The 23,875-nt window shown below is 49.0% G+C and overlaps 1 protein-coding gene across 2 annotated transcripts in view; it reads right to left on the reverse strand.

The window, feature by feature from the left end:
- Window positions 1-23,875, reverse strand: part of GCN1 (GCN1 activator of EIF2AK4) — a 1,158,386-nt gene that overhangs the window by 469,501 nt on the left and 665,010 nt on the right. For both annotated transcript variants that reach the window (XM_069215038.1, XM_069215039.1), the window contains exon 30: window positions 5,860-6,049. In XM_069215038.1, the coding sequence (XP_069071139.1) occupies window positions 5,860-6,049 (190 nt within the window). The remainder of the gene's footprint in view (window positions 1-5,859; window positions 6,050-23,875) is intronic.

The raw sequence follows: 23,875 nt of genomic DNA on the forward strand, positions 1-23,875 counted from the left end.
TCCACTTGGGCAAGGGAGAGGGACTCCTGGGGGTCACTTCTCCAGTGAAAGTCCGGTCCTTCAGGTCCTGGGGGCTGCGGGTGCAGGGTCTCTCCCAGGCGTCGGGACTTTAGGTTCAAAGAGTCGCGGTCAGGGGAAGCCTCGGGATTCCCTCTGCAGGCGGCGCTGTGGGGGCTCAGGGGGGACAGGTTTTGGTACTCACAGTATCAGAGTAGTCCTGGGGTCCCGCCTGAGGTGTCGGATCTCCACCAGCCGAGTCGGGGTCGCCGGGTGCAGTGTTGCAAGTCTCACGCTTCTTGCGGGGAGCTTGCAGGGTTCTTTAAAGCTGCTGGAAACAGAGTCGCAGCCTTTCTTGGAGCAGGTCCGCTGTCCTCGGGAGTTTCTTGTCTTTTCGAAGCAGGGGCAGTCCTCAGAGGATGTCGAGGTCGCTGGTCCCTTTGGAAGGCGTCGCTGGAGCAGGATCTTTGGAAGGCAGGAGACAGGCCGGTGAGTTTCTGGAGCCAAGGCAGTTGTCGTCTTCTGGTCTTCCGCTGCAGGGGTTTTCAGCTGGGCAGTCCTTCTTGTAGTTGCAGGAATCTAATTTTCTAGGGTTCAGGGTAGCCCTTAAATACTAAATTTAAGGGCGTGTTTAGGTCTGGGGGGTTAGTAGCCAATGGCTACTAGCCCTGAGGGTGGGTACACCCTCTTTGTGCCTCCTCCCAAGGGGAGGGGGTCACAATCCTAACCCTATTGGGGGAATCCTCCATCTGCAAGATGGAGGATTTCTAAAAGTTAGAGTCACTTCAGCTCAGGACACCTTAGGGGCTGTCCTGACTGGCCAGTGACTCCTCCTTGTTTTTCTCATTATTTTCTCCGGCCTTGCCGCCAAAAGTGGGGCCTGGCCGGAGGGGGCGGGCAACTCCACTAGCTGGAGTGTCCTGCTGGGTTGGCACAAAGGAGGTGAGCCTTTGAGGCTCACCGCCAGGTGTGACAATTCCTGCCTGGGGGAGGTGTTAGCATCTCCACCCAGTGCAGGCTTTGTTACTGGCCTCAGAGTGACAAAGGCACTCTCCCCATGGGGCCAGCAACATGTCTCGGTTTGTGGCAGGCTGCTAGAACTAGTCAGCCTACACAGATAGTCGGTTAAGTTTCAGGGGGCACCTCTAAGGTGCCCTCTGGGGTGTATTTTACAATAAAATGTACACTGGCATCAGTGTGCATTTATTGTGCTGAGAAGTTTGATACCAAACTTCCCAGTTTTCAGTGTAGCCATTATGGTGCTGTGGAGTTCGTGTTTGACAGACTCCCAGACCATATACTCTTATGGCTACCCTGCACTTACAATGTCTAAGGTTTTGTTTAGACACTGTAGGGGTACCATGCTCATGCACTGGTACCCTCACCTATGGTATAGTGCACCCTGCCTTAGGGCTGTAAGGCCTGCTAGAGGGGTGTCTTACCTATACTGCATAGGCAGTGAGAGGCTGGCATGGCACCCTGAGGGGAGTGCCATGTCGACTTACTCATTTTGTTCTCACTAGCACACACAGGCTTGTAAGCAGTGTGTCTGTGCTGAGTGAGGGGTCTCTAGGGTGGCATAAGACATGCGGCAGCCCTTAGAGACCTTCCTTGGCATCAGGGCCCTTGGTACTAGAAGTACCAGTTACAAGGGACTTATCTGAATGCCAGGGTGTGCCAATTGTGGATACAATGGTACATTTTAGGTGAAGGAACACTGGTGCTGGGGCCTGGTTAGCAGGGTCCCAGCACTCTTCTCAGTCAAGTCAGCATCAGTATCAGGCAAAAAGTGGGGGGTAACTGCAACAGGGAGCCATTTCTTTACAGGTACCATGCTCATGCATTGGTACCCTCACCTATGGTATAGTGCACCCTGCCTTAGGGCTGTAAGGCCTGCTAGAGGGGTGTCTTACCTATACTGCATAGGCAGTGAGAGGCTGGCATGGCACCCTGAGGGGAGTGCCATGTCGACTTACTCGTTTTGTCCTCACTAGCACACACAAGCTGGCAAGCAGTGTGTCTGTGCTGAGTGAGAGGTCTCCAGGGTGGCATAAGACATGCTGCAGCCCTTAGAGACCTTCCTTGGCATCAGGGCCCTTGGTACTAGAAGTACCAGTTACAAGGGACTTATCTGGATGCCAGGGTCTGCCAATTGTGGATACAAAAGTACAGGTTAGGGAAAGAACACTGGTGCTGGGGCCTGGTTAGCAGGCCTCAGCACACTTTCAATTGTAAACATAGCATCAGCAAAGGCAAAAAGTCAGGGGGCAACCATGCCAAGGAGGCATTTCCTTACATCTGCCCTCCGAAGACGCGGGTACTTACCTGCAAGCAGACCGGAACCGGGGCACCCCCTTCTCTCCATTGAAGCCTATGCGTTTTGGGCACCACTTTGAACTCTGCACCTGACCGGCCCTGAGCTGCTGGTGTGGTAACTTTGGGGTTGCTCTGAACCCCCAACGGTGGGCTACCTTGGACCAAGAACTGAACCCTGTAAGTGTCTTACTTACCTGGTAAAACTAACAAAAACTTACCTCCCCCAGGAACTGTGAAAATTGCACTGTGTCTACTTTTGAAATAGCTATTTGTGAATAACTTGAAAAGTATACATGCAATTGAAATGATTCAAAGTTCCTAATGTACTTACCTGCAATACCTTTCAAACAAGATATTACATGTTAAATTTGAACCTGTGGTTCTTAAAATAAACTAAGAAAATATATTTTTCTATAACAAAACCTATTGGCTGGATTTGTCTCCGAGTGTGTGTACCTCATTTATTGTCTATGTGTATGTACAACAAATGCTTAACACTACTCCTTGGATAAGCCTACTGCTCGACCACACTATCACAAAATAGAGCATTAGTATTATCTATTTTTACCACTATTTTACCTCTAAGGGGAACCCTTGGACTCTGTGCATGCTATTCCTTACTTTGAAATAGCACATACAGAGCCAACTTCCTACACAACCAAATACTAGTGTGTTGACTGACTGGTCCTGACCTGTTCAGCCACCACAGACGCGTTTCAGGCCCCCCCCCCCCCCCAAGGTGAGAGCCAGCGCTCTCGAGGTCCTGAGACAAAAGCCTGCTCTAGGCAGAGGTGTGACTTCTCCCAGACAGGATGGACATTCAAGGGCGGGGAGCTTCAAAGGCCTTGCCGCCTTTGTAATGCGACCCAGGTCTCTCCAGATGGCAGAGATGACTACCCTCCCTGACCTGACCCACCTTTTTGTGGCAGCACAGGTGGGAACATTAATAAAATACAGAGGCGTGCCCACTTCATGGAAGTCTATCACCTAAGGTGGATGAGCTGAAGTGGACACTACTTCTCAAATTCCTCCACCCTGCTTGGAAAGAATTAGGCCACTAGGGCCCACTTCCCAGCAGAAGTGATTATAAGAAGGGTGTGGTCACCTTAAAGGTGGTCAGCCCATTGGCTACTACCTGGCACTCCTTGTACTGCTCCTAAATTGAGTATTTAGGTGGCACCCCTGAACCCTAGAACTCAGATTTCGACAACCTAAAAAGATCCAAACAAAGAAGAGTTGCACCCGCAGACAAGAAGAAGCAGCAGCTGACCTGGACCCAGCCCCTCTGGCCTGTCTGCTGACCCCGAAGGATCCTGCACAAAAAGCCAACTCTTCCAGCCTTCAATAAAAACTCAAGTCTCCCGTGGGCAGTTGACTTGCTCTGCAACAAGAAATTCTCAAAAAAACACTTTGCAGCTGCTGAAAACCCAAAAAGCCGACACCAGAAGTGACCACTGCACCCGATATCCATGTCCCAAGATGAAGCCAACCGACAGTGCCAACGCAGGTCCCCAGCTGCCCAGAGACAGAGTCCAGTGTGGTCTCGCCCATCTTGGACTCTCCCCTGTTGCCTGCAGTCTCTGCATGCAGGCCCCCCTCTCCCACAGGTGTGTGGAGAGAGGAAACTCGCCACTTCCAGCAAGCACTGCACCTGTCGCCCGTAACCCATCTGAGGTGGGTCACTGGTGCCTATGATGTCCCCCGGCTTCTAAGAGCTCGAGTCCTACATGGGTCTACCCTTGCTGGACTTCCTGACAATGCCTGCAGCCTCAAAATGTAGGGCCCCCTGACCGAGAGTGCTCCCGGATGAGAATACCAATCCCTAAGGACACCCAGGCACCCGGCGCCCATGGGCACAGGGGAAGAGGACCAAAGGTGCACCTGCGCCCCAAGCACCCCAAGTCTACAACCTTCCCATTTGTTGTCCCTGACTGGCTTCACAGCAAGAGTCTGCAGCCTGTCTTCACGAGGACCAAACTCCCATAAGAAACCATTGGGCACGCAACGCCTTACTGCACCTTTCACCCGGCCGCACCAGTGGCGCCTGGTGTGACCTATTGGTGTGGATCTGATCAGTGCCCAGTACTTACCTTAACACCCTGAGATTGGCTTCATCCGCCGTTGTTAACCCTTGTTGGCTGAGCATTGTTTTTCCTCTACAGGAAAACACTGAGAGAACTCTGAAAATTGCACCAAGTGTCTATTTCTGAAACTACAAAGTATTTAGGCTTAAAAGTCTACTTACTGGACTACGAAGTCCTCGGGATTGAAACATATATAAAAAGAATTGTTATTTTTCTAAATCGGTCTTGGATTTATTCTTTGAGTGTGTGCCTCATTTACTGCTTCTGTGAGTACAACAAATGCTTAGCACTACTCTCTGATAAGCCTAACTGCTTGCCCACACTACCACAAATAGAGCATTAGTCATATCTACTTTTGCCTCTGCAATACCAACTGGGGATCCACTAGACTTTCTGCACAGTGTACTTCATTTTAGTGCACTACATAGAGAGCCCGTTTCCTACAGTCTGGGGAGCATTTGGTAGCCCTTGGATTGCGTTAAAGTCTGAGCCAGGCAAGGTGTCAGTCCGTGCTAGGTAGAGAACCGGTAATATTGAATGCACAGGTTCTCGCCTCACATTGAGTAGCAAGAGAAGGGACCGAATCCCTCTTTTTTGCCTTTTTTGCATTTGTGAATTGCCATAGACTTACAGGATGACTCAGCAAGGCTGGGCTCTGCTATAGGTACGGCCCCAACTGGTGCTTGGAATATGACCTTTTCTTGTGCTTTGATACAACTGTGCTTCCTGCTCTCTGAGAGCCTTCGGGTGCATCAGATCACACATATCACACAATTTTGTCGTTGCCTGAGACCAAACACCAGAGATGCACATCATGGGGGGGTACGCAACTGACATCTGCTTCTTGCAGTCACAGTGATGTATTAGTCCAGAGGGCGTGAGAGAGCGGTGCAAGGTTGTAGATGAACTGTTTCTTCCCTGGCACACTATCTCATGGATTTGGAACTGTCAGGAGGCAGATATATTTAGAATTATCAGGAGACAGATCTTGGATTTGGAATTGTCAGACGTTGGGAGCCCAGCTCCGATCCCCATCAAAGGTCTCGGAAATAAATCAACATCTGTGTGCAGGTGTGGCAACTGTAAGTAGCTTTGCTCCATCACTTATGGGGCGCTGCGAGTCCATCGTAGAATGAGACGCCGCCACCTACTGATGGGTGGGAGGTATTCCTTTAAAGATCTCTGGATCCATTATGGAGCATTAGACTATTCTAAAGGCGAGGAACTTGTGGTAGCAACTATCCAGCAGAAATCTCATTATGAAGGAACCAGTAACACAAAGGTGACTCACAAGGAAAAGACACAAGCACCACTGCACGGTTTGTGCTGACAAAGTCGTCATATGCCTATAATCTCAAAGGCTGCATACAAGTCATCTTTTACCTCTGGTTATGTGTGACATATATATGCTTTGATTGGTACATCATAACCCATCCTCATACCATGTTCATCAAACACTCACATATAGTTTTTCCTCGTAGATCTCCATCAGTTTTTTCATGACGTTTGATGACTGGTCTCGATACTGAGACACCGCACTTGAGAGTGCCTCTGCACCGGCCTGCCGAACTGCTTCCTCATGATAAATCACATCCCTGATTACCAGTGAGCAGATATCAGGCTGCAGCTCCAGCCCCATGGCATCCCAAAGCCTAAAAGAAAATAATTTATAGGTGAGCACTACAGTGAAGGTGGGTGGTGATTTGAGGAAGAAACATACAAAGATTGACAAAGTAAAGCAAACTATGTACAGCATTTGCAAGTGATGTACAGCATTGGCAAAAAGCTAAATTCTCTTTGCTCATCTGATATAGCATTGGCAATAAACATTTGATGACATGATGCTCACATGAGATCACAGGACACTATTGGCACTTGCATAATTCATTAGGCGTGGTCATATGATGATGTATATGCATGCATCACAACACGTGCGTGCCTACTGAATATCACTGGTGCCATTTTGTTTTATCAATCCAAGATGGCAGACACCACTTGAAATAAATAAATAAAAATTCCACTTCTGGAAAAAAAAAAAAAAACATTTTAGAAAGTGGAGTGGGACAACACCAAAGGGAAGCTGTAGAGCCCTTAAAAAAATACAATGGTTGCTGAGAGCACTTGGGGAGCAACAGAGGAGCGGATGGGGAAGTCACAGGAAGAGAGAGAGTGTGAGAAGTTAAAGGGTGGTAATAAATTTATTTTAAAAGGCATAAAGAGCTCTATCAACAGGAACAAAAGCATACACAGAAGACAGAGCAAGTGTTGGAAGAGAGTAATACAGAGTGAGCAGAGCCAGGTATTTGGGGGAGAAACACATAAGTGAGAGAGCTGGAAAACATGTACTCTCACAAAGTGATTGCAGAAAAAAATCTATTACTTACTCTGTAAGCATCTATTAATAGCAGCAGTGCCGTAGATTCATATACTTAGCATATTCCTGCTATCTAGGGTTGGGCTCAGACGTTTGCAACTTGTTTTTCTTCAAAGAATTCTTTCGAGCAACAAGGCATAGTGATTCCTATAGTCTGCATTGGCATGGTCATCGGCTCCTTTGTTACATTGTTTTTTGGCTCATTGGGTGGGCTTAGGATAGGATAAGTAGAGAGATAGTAGAGATGAAAATGCAGGTTATGGTTTGATATAGATAAGTGTTTAAGTACAGTAGATTGTACGTCCGCCATTAGCTTCCAGGGAGGATGCACACGAATCTATGGCACTACACGCTATGAATAGATGCTTACAGGGTAAGCAACATATTCCATTCGTAGATTGTGCTGGCAGTAGATACATATGCTTAGCATTGAATGTAAAGCAGTGCTCCCCGAATCGGTAGCTGGCCAATGGCTGACATAGATGTTTGAAAAAGTGTTCGTAATACAGCTTGACCCACTATAGCTTGTTGTTTAGCTAAGACATCAACACAAAGAGGTAATGCAAGTTGTAACGTTTCTACTCTTGCAGGACTAGGATAAGCTTTTGCTGTGATAAAGTCTAGGGTTGCACCAAGGAACGGCTGTGCTTGTAAAGGTTGGGGGTGGGATTTTGTAGCATTGTGTAGAAGATTGATTACTTTGAGTGTCCTGCAGACACTGCTGTTTGCTTGGACTTTTGATCAACCAATTGTCTTGGTATGGGAACACGTGTGTGCCCCTCCCTCTTCTGAGATCAGCTGCTACTACAGCAAGACATTTTGCGAATACTTTTGGTACATTAGTCACTCCAAATAGCAATACTTTGAACTGATAATGTTGGCCACTTACTGGACAACAGAGTTAGCGCCGATGGGCACGGTGTATGGGGATGGGAAAATAGGCATTGTTGAGGTCTCTGGCTGTCACAAAGACTCCCTGCAGCAACAGTGATAGGACTTCTTGGAGCATTACCATGTGGAAGTGCTCTCACAGAATATGCTTGGTGATCAGCCTGATGTCTAGGATAGGGCATTAAGGTGGCACCTTTCTTTAGGATGAGGGAATATAGTGAGTACACCCCGTGCACCTGGTGTTGCTGTGGGACTGGCTGTATGGCCCCCTTCTGAAGCAGAGCTTAAATTTCCTCTTGTAGAAGTGTTCGGGGTTCCCTTGACATTGCTTGTGGGGAAATATTGGGAGGGGGGAGATGTGAGTTTAAGACAATATCCATCCTTTATTATTGAGGGGACCCACTAATCTGATGTCATCTGCACCCAATCAGCGTGGTAGTCCTGTAGCCGTCCCCTGACTGGTGTTAAGTGCAAGGGTGGGGGAGCGGCTGGAAGGGGGACAGAGTCACTGTTTAGTGGGAGTGGTCCCCTTGGAAGCGGATCCATGGCCTCAATCTCCGTTACCTCTGTATTGTGTTTTGTAGTAAGCCCCCCAAGTGTACTGCGATTGGTATGAGCTTTGTGGATTTTGGGAGGCAGCTTTGTCCGTGGAGGTGGTATTTCTAGATGCCCCTCTGTATTGGCCCCTCGAAAGGAACCTATATGATGTTATGTTTGAAGGGCACCCATGGCTTTAGCCTTGTCTGTGTCCTTTTAGATTTGTTTCCAGCATTTCCTCTACTTGTGGGCCAAATAGGTGTTCCCCATCAAAAGGCAGGTTGAGCAGGAATTACTGGACATCAGGCTTAAAACCCGATACCTACAGCCAAGCATCAGGATTAATGATAATGCTGGTGTTGATCTATTGTGCTGGTATCTGCTGCATATAAGGCACATTGAATTGTTGCATTTGTTATGACTCTCCCCTCCCCTACGAATTATGATCCTCTTTATTTGTACTGGTCAGGAAGGCGTTGGAGCAATTCTTACATCTTAATCAAAGTCCTTGGGATATTATTGGGATATTATCTCAAGTTAAAGGCGGCTTCTACCGGACCTCTTAAGGAACCGATAAGGGCAAGCGTTCATGACAAATTTCTCCAATTGGAGGTCTACATGAAGGACTCAATAGAATTCTTGGGCCCCCAAAATGTTATTGACCAAAGTTTGCTGCTGGAATTGTGTGACAAAATCCTTGCCAGAAACGCTAAAATAAATCTGGCGAGGAAGATCAGCAGGAGTTAGCATTGATGGCACACACTGATCTGTGGATAGCTTTTTATAAAGACCTGGGGAAGGCCTGTTATCTATCCAGCCCTTTGAGCTTAGCTCATAAAACAGAACATATTAGACTGAGATGTGGATTAACCCCTTTAAAAGTTTACAAATATGGAAGCATGAAAGGGTCTGTCTCTCACAATTGTAGACTGTGACTATAAACATGAATCTTTATTGCATGCTGTGTGTCTATGCACTAGCCTAAAGGGTGTAGGAAAGAACCTCTTTTGACATGGTCACCTACACTTTTGGCCAATAGCACAAAGGTTTTTCAACTGTAGGTGCAATAAGTTCATACTAACCAGGTCCAAAGTGCCAGTGCTCGTTCCTTAAAACAAGGTAATCTAATTTGATGGGGTCCCCTTGGCCTACTCCACCATTGGGTTCTGCTGGACTTGTCCCCAAGTACTCCTTTGCAGACTCTGTTTGACATGTCCCTTTAAACTTTGACAACTTAACCAGATAGCTCTCAAGCCTACCAACGCGACCAGCACTTCTGCACCCGGACTCCTCAGGACCTTATGACCCGAACTGCTGATTGTTTATTGGACCCTTGGACGTAAACACCTTAACCCAAAAGGAAGCCTTCTACACCCATTCGCAAGTATACCTATGCAGTGAATGTTTCTCCCATATGATAACATTACCACCTTTGAGGCTTGTGCCTCAGATTTGACAGCTGCTACTAACTCGCTAACTCGAAAACTACTTACCTGATCTTGTAGATCTTGGTGTCTAAATTAATATAAACATGTGTTATTTTTCTAAATCTGGTGTTGGCTTTCCTTATTTGATTGTGCGTCATTTATTGACTGAGTGCAACAAATGCTCAACACTCCCTTCTGACAAGCCTAGGGCTGCTCAACCACACCATCCCAAACAGAGCACCTTGAATTTGTTAAAATAAGCTCTGTCCAATTATCTTAGTACTTGGACTCTCTGGACAGTGAACCTCATTTTAGTACACTATATAGAGAACCAGCTTCCGATAAAGAGCTTTAGGTGTTACTTTCTCAAACCCGTATGTTGCCACCTAGGCTTAATGCAATGCAAAATAGTGATAACATGCTTGAGTGGGGTTAATGCACAGCTCTCAGCTAGGATTTCGAACTTTTCTCAGGGGAGACTATAAGATGATGCACATTAGCTCTGTTTCTGAATAAAGTTGGAAAACTCCCGTTCTTTCCCAGTACCAGGTGTAGAATAGCCAAAAATAGTCCTTAATGCTTATTCCATAGTGCACTTTTCTAATCTGTTTTAGGCTTGTTGTTCCAATTCCAGGTCAAGAAAAGTCCCTGCTACTTACTGAATAGTGCACTTTACTAACCTGTTTTAAGGCTTGTAATCCGTTAATCAAGAGTTTACTACCAAATTAATTTTAACTGGAGATTATCCATTGATAATTGTAAGAGTTTTTGAGTTACAAAGGATGCAAATGTGGCTGAAGCACTAGATATTAGATTGAATTGCCACTGTTTTGTTGATACTGTAATTTTAGGAACTCTGAAAATATTTAAAGCATAATATATTTTATGTAGTTGCTCCTAATTGTTGATGGCTGTGATTTTAGGAGTGATCAAATATGTTCAAAACAAACATGTTACTTACCATGGGTAACGCTTTTTCTGGTGAATACAGTATATACCTGTGGATTCCTCAACTGTGAATATCTGCAATGTGCCAGCATTCCACAGAAACTTTTCTTCACAGCTCTCCCACATCGAGGTCTTCACAATGCCACGGCTCCGGAAGCGACTCCGCGTGACGTCATCAGAGCCATGAAATGCCCTCAACGTGCGGACGTCAGTTTCCACCCACTTTTTTCATGCCCTCGATGTGAACGGGTAGAACCAACATGTGACAGTCTGTCCTCAATTCAGAATCTAAGCAATAGTGCTTTGCAAAAGTGTGGAGGGAGGCCAAGTTAACACTTTACAAATGTCAATTACAGGGACAGGGGCACCTCTAACCAAAGCAGAAGTAGAGGACTTACCTCTAGTAGAATGGGCTCTAATACCTTCAGGTGGTTCTTTATTAGCCATGGCATAGCGGATCTTTATGCACAGGATGATTTATTTGGACAAAGTCCTCTTATGCACTGTTTTTCCATTCATCTTGCCCACATAGCCAACAAACTGACAATCATCCGCCCAGAGATCACAAGTTCTGTCCACATAAAAGCTCACAGCCCTCTTAGGGTCTAAGCAGTGAAGCCTTTCCTCCTCTTTAGATGGATCTGGAGGAGGATTAAAAAGTAGGAAGAGTGATAGACTGGCCCACGTGAAAAGGAGCCCTGGTTATCAATACCAACTTTTCTGCATACAAAAATCATAAAAGGGGGTTTCACACTTAATGTCTGCAATTCACATACCTGTCTAGCTGACGTTATAGCAACTAGAAAAATACATCTGAACGTAAGTTACCTTAAAGGACAACTACGTAAGGGTTCACACGGTGTACCCATAAGGTAAGTGAATCCCTAATTGAGACCTCATTGAGACATAATACACAGAGAGGGAGGGAATTTGTTAGTAACTCTCTTCATAACCCTTAACAGTATAGGGGACTTGAACAGGGTTGATCTGGTAAACAAAGAATTGCCGAAAGGGCTGACAAATATCCCTTAACTGTCGCAACTGCACAAACTTGTTGCACCAGGGAAAGCACAAAACGTAAAATATCAGACAAGTGGGTTTAGGGTCAATTGAATTCTCTTCACACCACTTCACTTAGCCCATTGGCCAGCATGAACTAACTTGGTGAAGTGTCGCCTGCCGATAAAATAGCATCCACCACATCAGAGGGGAGGGAAAAAGAACTCAGCTTGCCCCGTTCAATCTACAGGCATGTGGGGCAGACACTGAAGGTGGGGTGTAGAACCTGCAACTGCAAGAGAAGGTCTTCCCTGTGAGGGAGATGAAGCGGAGGGCAGGGTGATAAGTGAAGAAGGTCTGTGTACCACACCCTTTTACTGCCAATCCAGGGCTATTATTATGACTTGGGCCTGGCCTTGGCAGATCTTCCTCGGAACTCGAGGAATCAAGGTTATGGGAGGAAAACGCATAAAGCAGCAGTGAGCCCCAGCCTAATTGAAATACGTCCCCCAATGCACCCTGCATAGGTTACTGAAGGCTGCAGAGTGACAGGCAGTGCCCGTTTTCATGAGTGCCACACAGGTCTATCTGAAGGTTCCCCCATAACTTAAAGATGTGAAGAACCACCTCCGGATGGAGACGCCACTCATGATCAGCTGAAAAATGCCAGCTGAGAATGTCCGCATGTACGTTAAGAACTATGGCCAAGTGATTTGCTATGATGGAGATCCGGTGGTTCTGAGCCTAGGACCAGAGTTGCAGAGCCTCTCTGCAGAGAAGATACAACCCTACACCTCCCTGTTTGTTGAAGAACCACATTGTGGTGGTATTGTCTGTCACCTGCCCTGACTGACTGCAAACAGAAAGGAGGAAGGCCCTAAGAGCCAGGGGTATCGCCCGCAATTCTAACAGGTTGATGTGAAATGATTCCTCTGTATACAAAAGTCTTTTGATCTCCAGACCCCTCAGATGTGCTCCCCTCCCTAGAGCGGAGACATGCGCGATTACTGTGGCCAAAGGAGGTGCAGAACAAAACTGTTTCCCTTGAGACAGACTGCCGTCCACACTCCACCATCGAAGATCTGCTTCAGTGCCTATGGAGATTTTGACCAACTCTCTGAGATCTCCGTTGTGTTGACACCACTGACTGCAGAGGCACTCCGTGAGGGCCCTCCTGCCAGCATGCATGAGTGACCAACAGAACGCAGGAGGCTATCAGACTGAGCAAGTGTAAGACTTTCAGGACTGGAACCATCGCTCCACTCTTACATATTGGAATCATAGCCTAAATGTCTTGAATCCTCGAAGGAGGGTAGTACTGCCCCCTATAAACAGGGTGCGCTAAGAGGGCTTCAGGTGAGACTTGGGCACGTTTATGGAAAAGCCCAGGTTGTACAAAAACTGAGTTATCAACTGCAAGTGATGCACCACCAACTCTGGAGCCTTGGCTTTGAGAAGCCAATCATCTAGGTAAGGGAATACCGGTATTCCCCACCTCCTGAGATATGAGGCAACTACCCCATCACCTTCATTTTTTCACAAATCTGTTTAATAATATTTTTCAGCATATTATAACATTTGACTTTCAACATCTGTCGGATAACAACTTTGTGCAATTACAATTCACTTGAATATGCACATCCGAAGAAGGGAGGTGTTGAATCAGGTTATAACTAGACCTCCAGTTACCATACTGAGCCATAGTATGTCCAAACTCACACAACACATAAATAACGGATGTGTAAATCACAGAGATTGGGTTCATATGCTAGAGGCTTGGAGATGGCAAGTCATTAGAAGGATAGCAGATAATTCCGTACCTCTGCAAAAACATTCCTGAGGATCAGCTCGGTCATACATACGTTTTGTTATTTTTGTTTTTTTGCTGATCACTAATAACAAGTCGGTACGGGAACCTCCCTGCATCATCCAATTGCATCGGTGGAGGATGGGACTACATGCGGGTTGCAGATACATGTCGCCTTAGTAACGTCTAGCTCCAACTCCAAAATAGGTACCGGATCAATCATCCAGACATCGACACCTCCCTCTACACATTCCCGCTTTGTAAGCGGGTGCACATCCACCACAGCAGTTAAACTGGTTCCTCTGCATCAGGACCCCGACCCATACTCAGCAGGCATGACAACATCTCTTCCCAGTTATCCGACAACGGATATTTGCGCAGCCCCAGAGCGTCCTCTCTTTTCAACGCCACTCCCTCTGCACCTGCCCACACCTCAAATGAATATTTCCAGGCCTGTTCAGCTGGTGGGTCGGCCGATTTCCACCAACGAGTTATCAGCCGTCTAGCCGTTATCAGGCCCAGGTCCGTGAAACGCGCTGCAGCTCTATGTCGCTCGCCCCTAGGAATAAGGCCCAGCACACATGCCTCCCAGGTGAATGGAACTGGTCGCGACGTGCATTCCGATAGGCGGCCTACTACTGCCCTCCAGAAGCAGCACAAGGATGGGCAGGACCATAACATGTGTATCATGTCTGCATCTATACAAGAACAGCGGGGGCAGGCTGCATCTTGACGAGCAAAATATCTGTTCACTCGGGCTGGAGTGAGGTAGGACCTGTGAATGATGTAAAATTTAATCAAACGAAATCTAGAGTTGCGGGTTATATTAGTGTGGTCAGAGAGGGATGATTTCCACTGCGCATCTGTGATTGAGGTGGTCGCATCCCTGTCCCAGGCCGCACGCAGCACATCGCATTCTAAGGCTGCGTGCATACGCAGCGCATCGGTGAACCATCTAATCAGGTGTCGCCCCTGCCCCATCACCTGTATATACTCTATCAGCAAGTGCGTGGGAGGGGCCACTGACACATCGCCCCACCCGGACGTTAAAGACCTCACCAACGAGTTATATAACAGAAACTGCCCTGCAGGTAGCCCCAACTCCTAAACCAGCGTAGGAAACGGAATTAGCTTACTATCCTCATAGAGGTCCCCTAGTGTATACAACTCCACCGCATGCCACGCATGCAACTCGGAGCCCGTCGTAATTTTAGAGCCACGTGGAGTACCCAACAACGCCAAGGCTGGAGCAAACGGGACCAACCTCCCAGAGAGGAACAGGGACCTACGATAACAGCTGCATGCCACCTTGCGGAATAATTGTTCCGGCAGTGCCACGCGTGCGAGTGGGTCAAACAAGTGGGACACCTGCATTAGGGACCAAGGGCCCTCCGTGGTCGCCGTATCCACGAGATGAAGAACCGCCAGCCATTTGGACACCCATTGGAGCTGAGAGGCCAGGTAGTAATGTTCTAAATTAGGAACTACCAGGCCACCTCTATCCAGCGGTAAGTACAGTTTTTTCAGTGCAACTCTGCAGCGTCCCCCGTTCCAAATGAATTCCTTCAACATAGATTCCAGACTCCTAAATAATCTGGGGGGAATATAGTGCGGGAGGTTAGAAAAGTAGTATAATAGGCACGGTAAGACTTATCATTTTTAGAAGCGCTATCCTACCTGCCACTGACAATGGCAGCGTCTGCCAGAAAGCCATTTGGGACTTGATCGAGGACACCGCTCTCTTAAGGTTTCCATCAACTAGGTCTCCCTCCCGATGATAAATACAAATGTCCAGTGTAGGAAGTTGGCTCTGTATGCACTATTTCAAAGTAAGGAATAGTATGCACAGAGTCCAAGGGTTCCCCTTAGAGGTAAGATAGTGGCAAAAAGAGATAATACTAATGCTCTATTTTGTGGTAGTGTGGTCGAGCAGTAGGCTTATCAAAGGAGTAGTGTTAAGCATTTGTTGTACATACACACAGGCAATAAATGAGGAACACACACTCAGAGACAATTCCAGCCAATAGGTTTTTGTTATAGAAAAATATATTTTCTTAGTTTATTTTAAGAACCACAGGTTCAAATTCTACATGTAATATCTCATTTGAAAGGTATTGCAGGTAAGTACTTTAGGAACTTTGAATAATTACAGTAGCATATATACTTTTAACATAAAACACAAATAGCTGTTATAAAAGTGGACACAGTGCAATTTTCACAGTTCCTGGGGGAGGTAAAGTATTGTTATTTTTAGCAGGTAAGTAAATCACTTACAGGTCACAGTTTTGGGTCCCACCGTTGGGGGTTCAGAGCCACCCCAAAGTTACCACACCAGCAGCTCAGGGCCGGTCAGGTGCAGAGGTCAAAGAGGTGCCCAAAACACATAGGCTTCAATGGAGAGAAGGGGGTGCCCCGGTTCCAGTCTGCCAGCAGGTAAGTACCCGCGTCTTCGGAGGGCAGACCAGGGGGGGTTTTGTAGGGCACCGGGGGGGGACACAAGTCAGCACAAAATGTACACCCTCAGCAGCGCGGGGGCGGCCGGGTGCAGTGTGTAAACAAGCGTCGGGTTCTCTGTAGGTTTCAATGGGAGACCAAGGGGTCTCTTCAGCGGTGCAGGCAGGCAAGGGGGGGGCTCCTCGGGGTAGCCACCACCTGGGCAAGGGAGAGGGCCTCCTGGGGGTCACTCCTGCACAGAAGTTCCGTTCCTTCAGGTGCTGGGGGCTGCGGGTGCAGGGTCTTTTCCAGCCGTCGGGACTTTAGGTTCAGGCAGTCGCGGTCAGGGGGAGCCTCGGGATTCCCTCTGCAGGCGTCGCTGTGGGGGCTCAGGGGGGACAACTTTGGTTACTCACGGTCTCGGAGTCGCCGGAGGGTCCTCCCTGAGGTGTTGGTTCTCCACCAGTCGAGTCGGGGTCGCCGGGTGCAGTGTTGCAAGTCTCACGCTTCTTGCGGGGATTTGCAGGGGTCTTTAAATCTGCTCCTCTGTAACAAAGTTGCAGTTCTTTTGGAGCAGTGCCGCTGTCCTCGGGAGTTTCTTGTCTTTCTTGAAGCAGGGCAGTCCTCTGAGGATTCAGAGGTCGCTGGTCCTTGGGAAAGCGTCGCTGGAGCAGGTTTCTTTGGAAGGCAGGAGACAGGCCGGTAGGTCTGGGCCAAAGCAGTTGGTGTCTTCTTTTCTTCCTCTGCAGGGGTCTTTCAGCTCAGCAGTCCTCTTCTTCTTGTAAGTTGCAGGAATCTAATTTCTTAGGTTCAGGGAAGCCCTTAAATACTAAATTTAAGGGCGTGTTTAGGTCTGGGGGGTTAGTAGCCAATGGCTACTAGCCCTGAGGGTGGGTACACCCTCTTTGTGCCTCCTCCCAAGGGGAGGGGGTCACATCCCTAATCCTATTGGGGGAATCCTCCATCTGCAAGATGGAGGATTTCTAAAAGTTAGAGTCACTTCAGCTCAGGACACCTTAGGGGCTGTCCTGACTGGCCAGTGACTCCTCCTTGTTATTCTCATTATTTCCTCCGGCCTTGCCGCCAAAAGTGGGGGCCGTGGCCGGAGGGGGCGGGCAACTCCACTAGCTGGAGTGTCCTGCGGTGCTGGAACAAAGGGGTGAGCCTTTGAGGCTCACCGCCAGGTGTTACAGCTCCTGCCTGGGGGAGGTGTTAGCATCTCCACCCAGTGCAGGCTTTGTTACTGGCCTCAGAGTGACAAAGGCACTCTCCCCATGGGGCCAGCAACATGTCTCTAGTGTGGCAGGCTGCTGGAACCAGTCAGCCTACACAGATAGTTGGATACAGTTTCAGGGGGCACCTCTAAGGTGCCCTCTGGGGTGTGTTTCACAATAAAATGTACACTGGCATCAGTGTGCATTTATTGTGCTGAGAAGTTTGATACCAAACTTCCCAGTTTTCAGTGTAGCCATTATGGTGCTGTGGAGTCCGTGTTTGACAGACTCCCAGACCATATACTCTTATGGCTACCCTGCACTTACAATGTCTAAGGTTTGGCTTAGACACTGTAGGGGCACAGTGCTCATGCACTGGTGCCCTCACCTATGGTATAGTGCACCCTGCCTTAGGGCTGTAAGGCCTACTAGAGGGGTGACTTATCTATACTGCATAGGCAGTGTGAGGTTGGCATGGCACCCTGAGGGGAGTGCCATGTCGACTTACTCGTTTTGTTCTCACCAGCACACACAAGCTGGCAAGCAGTGTGTCTGTGCTGAGTGAGGGGTCCCTAGGGTGGCATAAGATATGCTGCAGCCCTTAGAGACCTTCCCTGGCATCAGGGCCCTTGGTACCAGGGGTACCAGTTACAAGGGACTTACCTGGATGCCAGGGTGTGCCAATTGTGGATACAAAAGTACAGGTTAGGGAAAGAACACTGGTGCTGGGGCCTGGTTAGCAGGCCTCAGCACACTTTCAATTCAAAACATAGCATCAGCAAAGGCAAAAAGTCAGGGGGTAACCATGCCAAGGAGGCATTTCCTTACACCCAGGTACCTAAATGCATGCGGCTGCCATGGGACAGTACTCCCAGCAAGACAAAGCTCTGGGTTAGGAAGCGTGGAGTCAAAGGGGAAGAGGCATGATTTGGACCAGTTGACCTTGAGGCCAGATAACGAAGCAAATCGCTTCAGCAGTGCCCCAACCTCTGGGGGGATCCGCGTAACATCCGTGAAATACAGCAAAAGGTTATCAGCATACAGCGATGCCACATGCAGGACGTCCCCAAGGGTAATACCCCAGCCAGTCCCCTTATAGCGCAAAGCCGCTGCCAGTGGCTCCATGGCAAAGGAGAACAGCAACGGGGTAAGGGGGGCAACCTTGCCTCGTACCTCTGCACACATTAACTGACTCTGATACCATGCCCCCTAACTTAACCCGGAACTGAGGTTTAGTGTATAATAACTTAATCATCCGAGTAAAGAAGGGTCCAACGCCAAATCGCCGCAAGACCCTGAATAGATAGGGCCACTCCAGAGAATCAAAGGCCTTCTCCAAATCAAGGACAAGACATCCCGCCCGCGGCCAGTCCCGTCTCGCCTAATGCATGACACGGAACAGCCGCCTGATGTTGTGTGACGTATCTCTCGCCGGCACAAACCCGTTCTGATCCGGGTGTATCAGGTCCGGTGTGAGAGGCGCAAGATGCATTGCTAGCGCTTAGGCCAATATTTTATAGTCTGTATTAAGCATCGCCAGCGGCCGGTATGAGCCCAACTCCACTGGGTCCTTACCAGGCTTGGGAAGGGACACCAGGAGCGCCTCTCCCTGAGATGTTGCCAAGCCTCCCCTCTGAACTGCCTCCTCAGAAACACGGAGTAACTTGGGCACCAGAATTGTAGTAAATACTTTGTAAAAGTCAGCCGATAAACCGTCCGGGCCCGGCATTTTGTCAGACGCTAACTCACGAATACTGGTCTGTATCTCATCAAGATCAAGAGGCTCCTCCAGTGCCCTCACTTGGTCCACCTTCAAACATGGGAGTTCCACACCAGCGAGAAACTCGCTACAAGACCGCTCAGTAGAAAGTGCTCTTGAGGCATACAGTGCCTGGTAATGCCGCTTAAACGCAGTGTATTTCCCCAGGCGTATGTAACAGACCACCAGCCTCCGAACGGACCTCCATAACCGGGCCATTATCGCAATCATGTCTAACCAGCCAGGCCAGAAGCCTGCCTGACTTGTCTGGCGAGGCATGCGTTCTCGCTGAGTGCGCAGCATAATTCAGAAGACGCAGCCGTTCAAGTAGCGACGAACATTCAGCACGGACCTTGGACAGAAATGCCCCCTTTGCGGGGCCACTAGCAGCCTCCCTCTCTGGGTGCAGCTAGTCTCGCTCCATACGAGCCAGGTCATGTTCAATCGAGCGGCGTAAGTTCCACTGAGTCCCCAGACAGTGATCACGGATGAAGACCTTAAAGGCATCCCACTCCAGTGAGCCCATAGAGGCAGTACCATTGTTATGCTCAAAGAATTCAGGGATCGCAATGTCCAGTGATGCCCTAAAAGCGGCATCCTCTAAGAGCTCAGGCCTAAGCTTCCAGGTAGGGACAGCTGGGGGAGAAAAATCCCAACCCAGACGCATAATCTGCGGGTTGGGATCTGAATGCGTACGTCCCAGATAATCTATGTCTACGACCGAAGAGGCCAAATTCCGTGTGCAGAGCATCCTATCCAGGCGCACATATAGGGAGTGCGGGGCAGAATAAAACGAGTAAATTCTGTCTGCAGCATGCTGCTGCCGCCATATATCTATCAGTTGCCAGTGTTGTGTCCAAGTCATCAACCCATGCGCGGCTGCCCCAACAAGGGACGTAGGCAATGGGGGGAAGGAACGATCTAAGTCAATGTCTAGCACACTGTTGAAATCCCCTCCTAGTAACCAAGGGTAGTCACTCCAACCCGCCAGGTGTTGTAACAGATTATGCAGAAAGGAGGGCTGATCTACATTTGGGGCACAGATAGAGCCCAGCACTAAGGCCCTGCCCGCAAACCTCCCACGGACCAGGGCAAATCTCCCCATGTGAGTCTATAACAGAGGTCTTCAAACTTTTTGATGCCGGGACCCACTCTTAAATTTTTTTTTAGGTGTAAGGACCCCCTACTGATAAACATTTCTAGAACCTGGTACTCCTCATCATCAACAACAATAATAAACGTCCCCATTTCCCACAGCAAATCATTTTTAATGTGAGGAAATAATATTAAACAGTGTTTAGCAAACCAAAGGTCAGTGAGTGTGGGGGCATGGTCAAGGGTGTGGCTAAAAACGAAGGTACTCATTTATGAGGATTTGGCATAGCACAGTGCCACAAGTCTTCTTGCTACACTGCCCCACGCCAATACATAAGGGCAGGAATGCATCGTATTTATGAAATACAGTGCATTTCTGTCCTTTCCCCCTGCGCTGGTGCGCAATTGTTGCCTAGCGCCAATATAGGCAGGATTGTATTTGTGCAGGAAGGGGCACCTTCCGGCACAAAAACAATCCAGAGAGGCATTGTACCTCTTTCTATATGTGCACCAGATAGCAACACACATGGAAAGAGGAAAAAACAAGGAGAAATGAAAACATTTCTCCTCATTATGCCTGCTCTGGGGAGGCGTAAGGTTTTGGCACTGCTCCAGTTTACGTGATTTTGTAAATCTGGGGCAGCGTCAAAATCCATGCGTGTTGCATGGGAACACCCACCACTACTCCCATGGAACACCTCCTCGATGCAAAGTAAGGCAATGCAGCAGCTTGCGCTGCTTTGCCTTTCTCCATATCTACAACGCCATTCAAAGCCACTCAGGGAGGCTTTGCGTCACATTATAGGTATGATTGATAGGCTTGTGCCGCTGGAGCGTAAAAAAAAGTGATGCTCCAGCAGCGCAAGCGTCTCATAAATAAACCCCAAATATTCTCTATGTTTTTTGTAGGTCATTCACTGTCAGGTAGCTACATATAAAATAACAGCCAGCTTAAATGAAAAATAAATAAAAGAAAGTTGTTACTCATTGGTAAATGCACAGTAGTGCCTTATGAAACCTCTATTAGTTAATGCACTGCAGAGGTCTGCATGTAACCAGAGAGCAACAGAACTAAATCTTGGTAAATCTTGGTTAGTGCAGTTGAGAATAGTGACTTGTGTATTTTTAGTGTCACGGGGTCACAGCCTGTGTCAGAAAGCACTGTGAATATGTAAGGCATTATTTTATACTTGCATTACACACAGTATAAGATAGGCCACAGCAAAAAGGTTTAAGATAAAACTGTGGTTCCAAAATGTAGAGTTAAGTAATATCAGAGCATATGCAATACCTTTTTTTTTTAATAGCTGTCCCTTCAACACCTCCAGGTGAAGTATTGTTAACTCTTTGCACTACCATCAAAAAGAATAAATATTTGTTGTTGCAAAGCTTTGAGTGATTCGATCATTTAAAACTGCTCCCAAGCACCCTTTACATTTGCAGATGAGCTCGTAGAGCACATTTGCATTTCATTCAGGAAGCAGATGCCTTGGGAAGGCCTCCTTAGCTGTCTGTGCGGCTTTCACAGCACAGGAGACTCAAAGTTCAGCTGAGGCATTTTGAGGATCGGCTGGGGGAATGTGCGACCCCCTTTCCAGGACTCCACGGCCCCCCTGGGGGTCGCGACCCCCAGATTGAAGACCTCTGGTCTATAATCTTCTCCTCTGCTACAAAGGGGACACCCGTCCTGATCCAGATCAGGGCACCCCTGGCATAGAGTTGCCCTCTCCAGCGCCGCTGCAAGCGGGGGAGCTCTGAGAGCACCAAATGGGTCTCCTGCAAAAAAACAAGGTGGGCTGAGTGCCCTTTAAGATATGAATATATAGAGTACCTGCGTTTGGGTGTATGTATGCGACGCATGTTCAAAGTGACCACGATGTATGGATTCATAACGTTGTCAGACTGGCACTCCCGCCCCCCGCCCATCCCGCCCTCAAGCGTAGTGTTGCGCTAGCAGTAGTAGATTCCCAGTACCCGAGCAGGCGTTCTGTATGTAGCCTCCAGCATAACCAGAATAGAACCAATGCCATCAGAGCAGATAAACAACCAGTCTCCGCCCAAACCCAACAACTTGAACATTCAACATAGTAATCAAACATTCTAATTCTCCGTTAGCAGGAGAGTGGGGTAGGCCAAATCACACAAGGAAACAGACACTCCCTAAGCCAGTCATCCCGGCTACAGTGGATAACAGAGGGGGGGGAGGGCCAGCGGCTGGCTGCAGTCATAAACAGCAATCGGAGACAGCTACAGTACCAGCAACGGCCTGCCCAGGAGAATGTCCCACGCCTAGTAGCTGGGCCAACTATCAGTACATGCTGAGCAATATATCCTCTTTGTAGTTCTGGTAGCCAGTTACTCCAAACAGATGGTTACAGCATTGCCTGGTCAGTCAAATCGGCCCCTGCAGGGCCTGGAAATGGTCGTCCGCAGTGGCTGGCGTTACAGGCGGGCACTCTGTAAAGCCCAACTCCGATAGCCCATCCGGCGTGGCAGGCCGGTCACTGGGAGGCTGTGAAATTTCGATTTCCGATTCCAACGCCGCCGGGGAGGCACTAATGGCCGCAGCAGAGTGTATCGCTTCACGCCGCTCCTGCATGAGCTGTTCCAGGTCAGGAGCATGGGTCGCGGCCTCCATGGTCGCACCGCCGCCCTTGTGGCCACGCCTTGCCCAGCAGTGCCTGCTCTTCGATGCGGGTGGACATCGCTCCACTGCACGGCCCGAAGCGCTGCCTGTGGACTCCAACCTCTCCCATGCCGCTTCTGGTGTGGTGAAGAAGTGCGACTTATTCTCAGCTAAAATGCGGAGCTTGGCAGGGAATAGTAGAGAGTACTCCATGCCCAGAGCTCGGAGTTTACGCTTCAAGGGCATGTAGGAGGCCCGGGTTTTTTGTACAGCAAAACAGCATTATTTGCACATCGTCCACTCGAGGCGGCGGGGAGGATCTCACAGTTTTGAGTATAATGTCTCTATCCGCATAGTGGAGTAAGCGAACTATAAAAGGACGAGGGCCACTTCCCGGGGGGCCTTGGCCGCGTGGGGATTCGATGGGCACGCTCCACTGAAAAAAAGGGGGTTAGTGCACCCGCCGGGACCAGTCCCCGACGCCAGCTCTCAGAGTAGGTCACTGCGTCTCGGCACTCCGCGCCTTCCGACAAGCCAACCGCCTGTATGTTGTTTCTTCTGGTGCGGCCCTCCGCATCTTCCACTCGACGCTCCAGCTCCGCCACACGTGTCAAAGCATCCCCCACCGCAGACACGAAGCGGGACACCACCGGCATTAGCTCATCCACTCGCGCCTCTATCGTAACTGTTTTATCCACCAGCTTACGTTGCTCAGTGTGTAGTAGGACAAGGTCGCTGGCTACCTTGTCAATCTTAGCTTCCAAGGATGTGCGAGCCTGCTCCAACAAGTCGCCAATGCGCTCCACCGCAGCCAACACAGCATCCAACTTCTGGCTGTCTTGCGCCACAGCGTCCTGCGACCTCCCAGTTCCAGTGCCAGAGCGAAGGCGGCCCGTCCCCTCCATGATCAAGGCCTCTGTGGGCTTCAGCCAATGCCCCTTCTCTTCACCAGCCGACACGCCACCCGCCTCGGCAGTCTAGAGCCCCTTAACGCACTCAGCTGGTGTGGAGGAAATATCAGGTCCAGAGACCGCTGCAACCAATGCGACAATCCGGCAGCAAAATGGGCTCTCAGAGGCAACCTCCGGCTCCACACCGTCAGCCACCTCTCTAGCTTGGTTCCTCAGCACCATATACCAAAGGGAAACAACTCCCCGCCGCTACCTTCGTGGCCCGTAACTGATCCGCCACCCAGCCGCCTCCAGCGTCGATCAATTCAGCGCTGCACCAAATCGTCGATCTAGGCTGGGCTCGCGCGTCCGAGCCGGCCCGGCGCAGCAGCACGAGCAGCCCAGCCGTCAGTTGCTCCAGTGCCTTTTCCCCACCGTCTGCCACCAGGTCACCGGGCATCAATGCTAGGCCTCTAGG

The sequence above is a fragment of the Pleurodeles waltl genome, chromosome 11, assembly GCF_031143425.1.
Source record: "Pleurodeles waltl isolate 20211129_DDA chromosome 11, aPleWal1.hap1.20221129, whole genome shotgun sequence".
NCBI classification, from domain to species: domain Eukaryota; kingdom Metazoa; phylum Chordata; class Amphibia; order Caudata; family Salamandridae; genus Pleurodeles; species Pleurodeles waltl.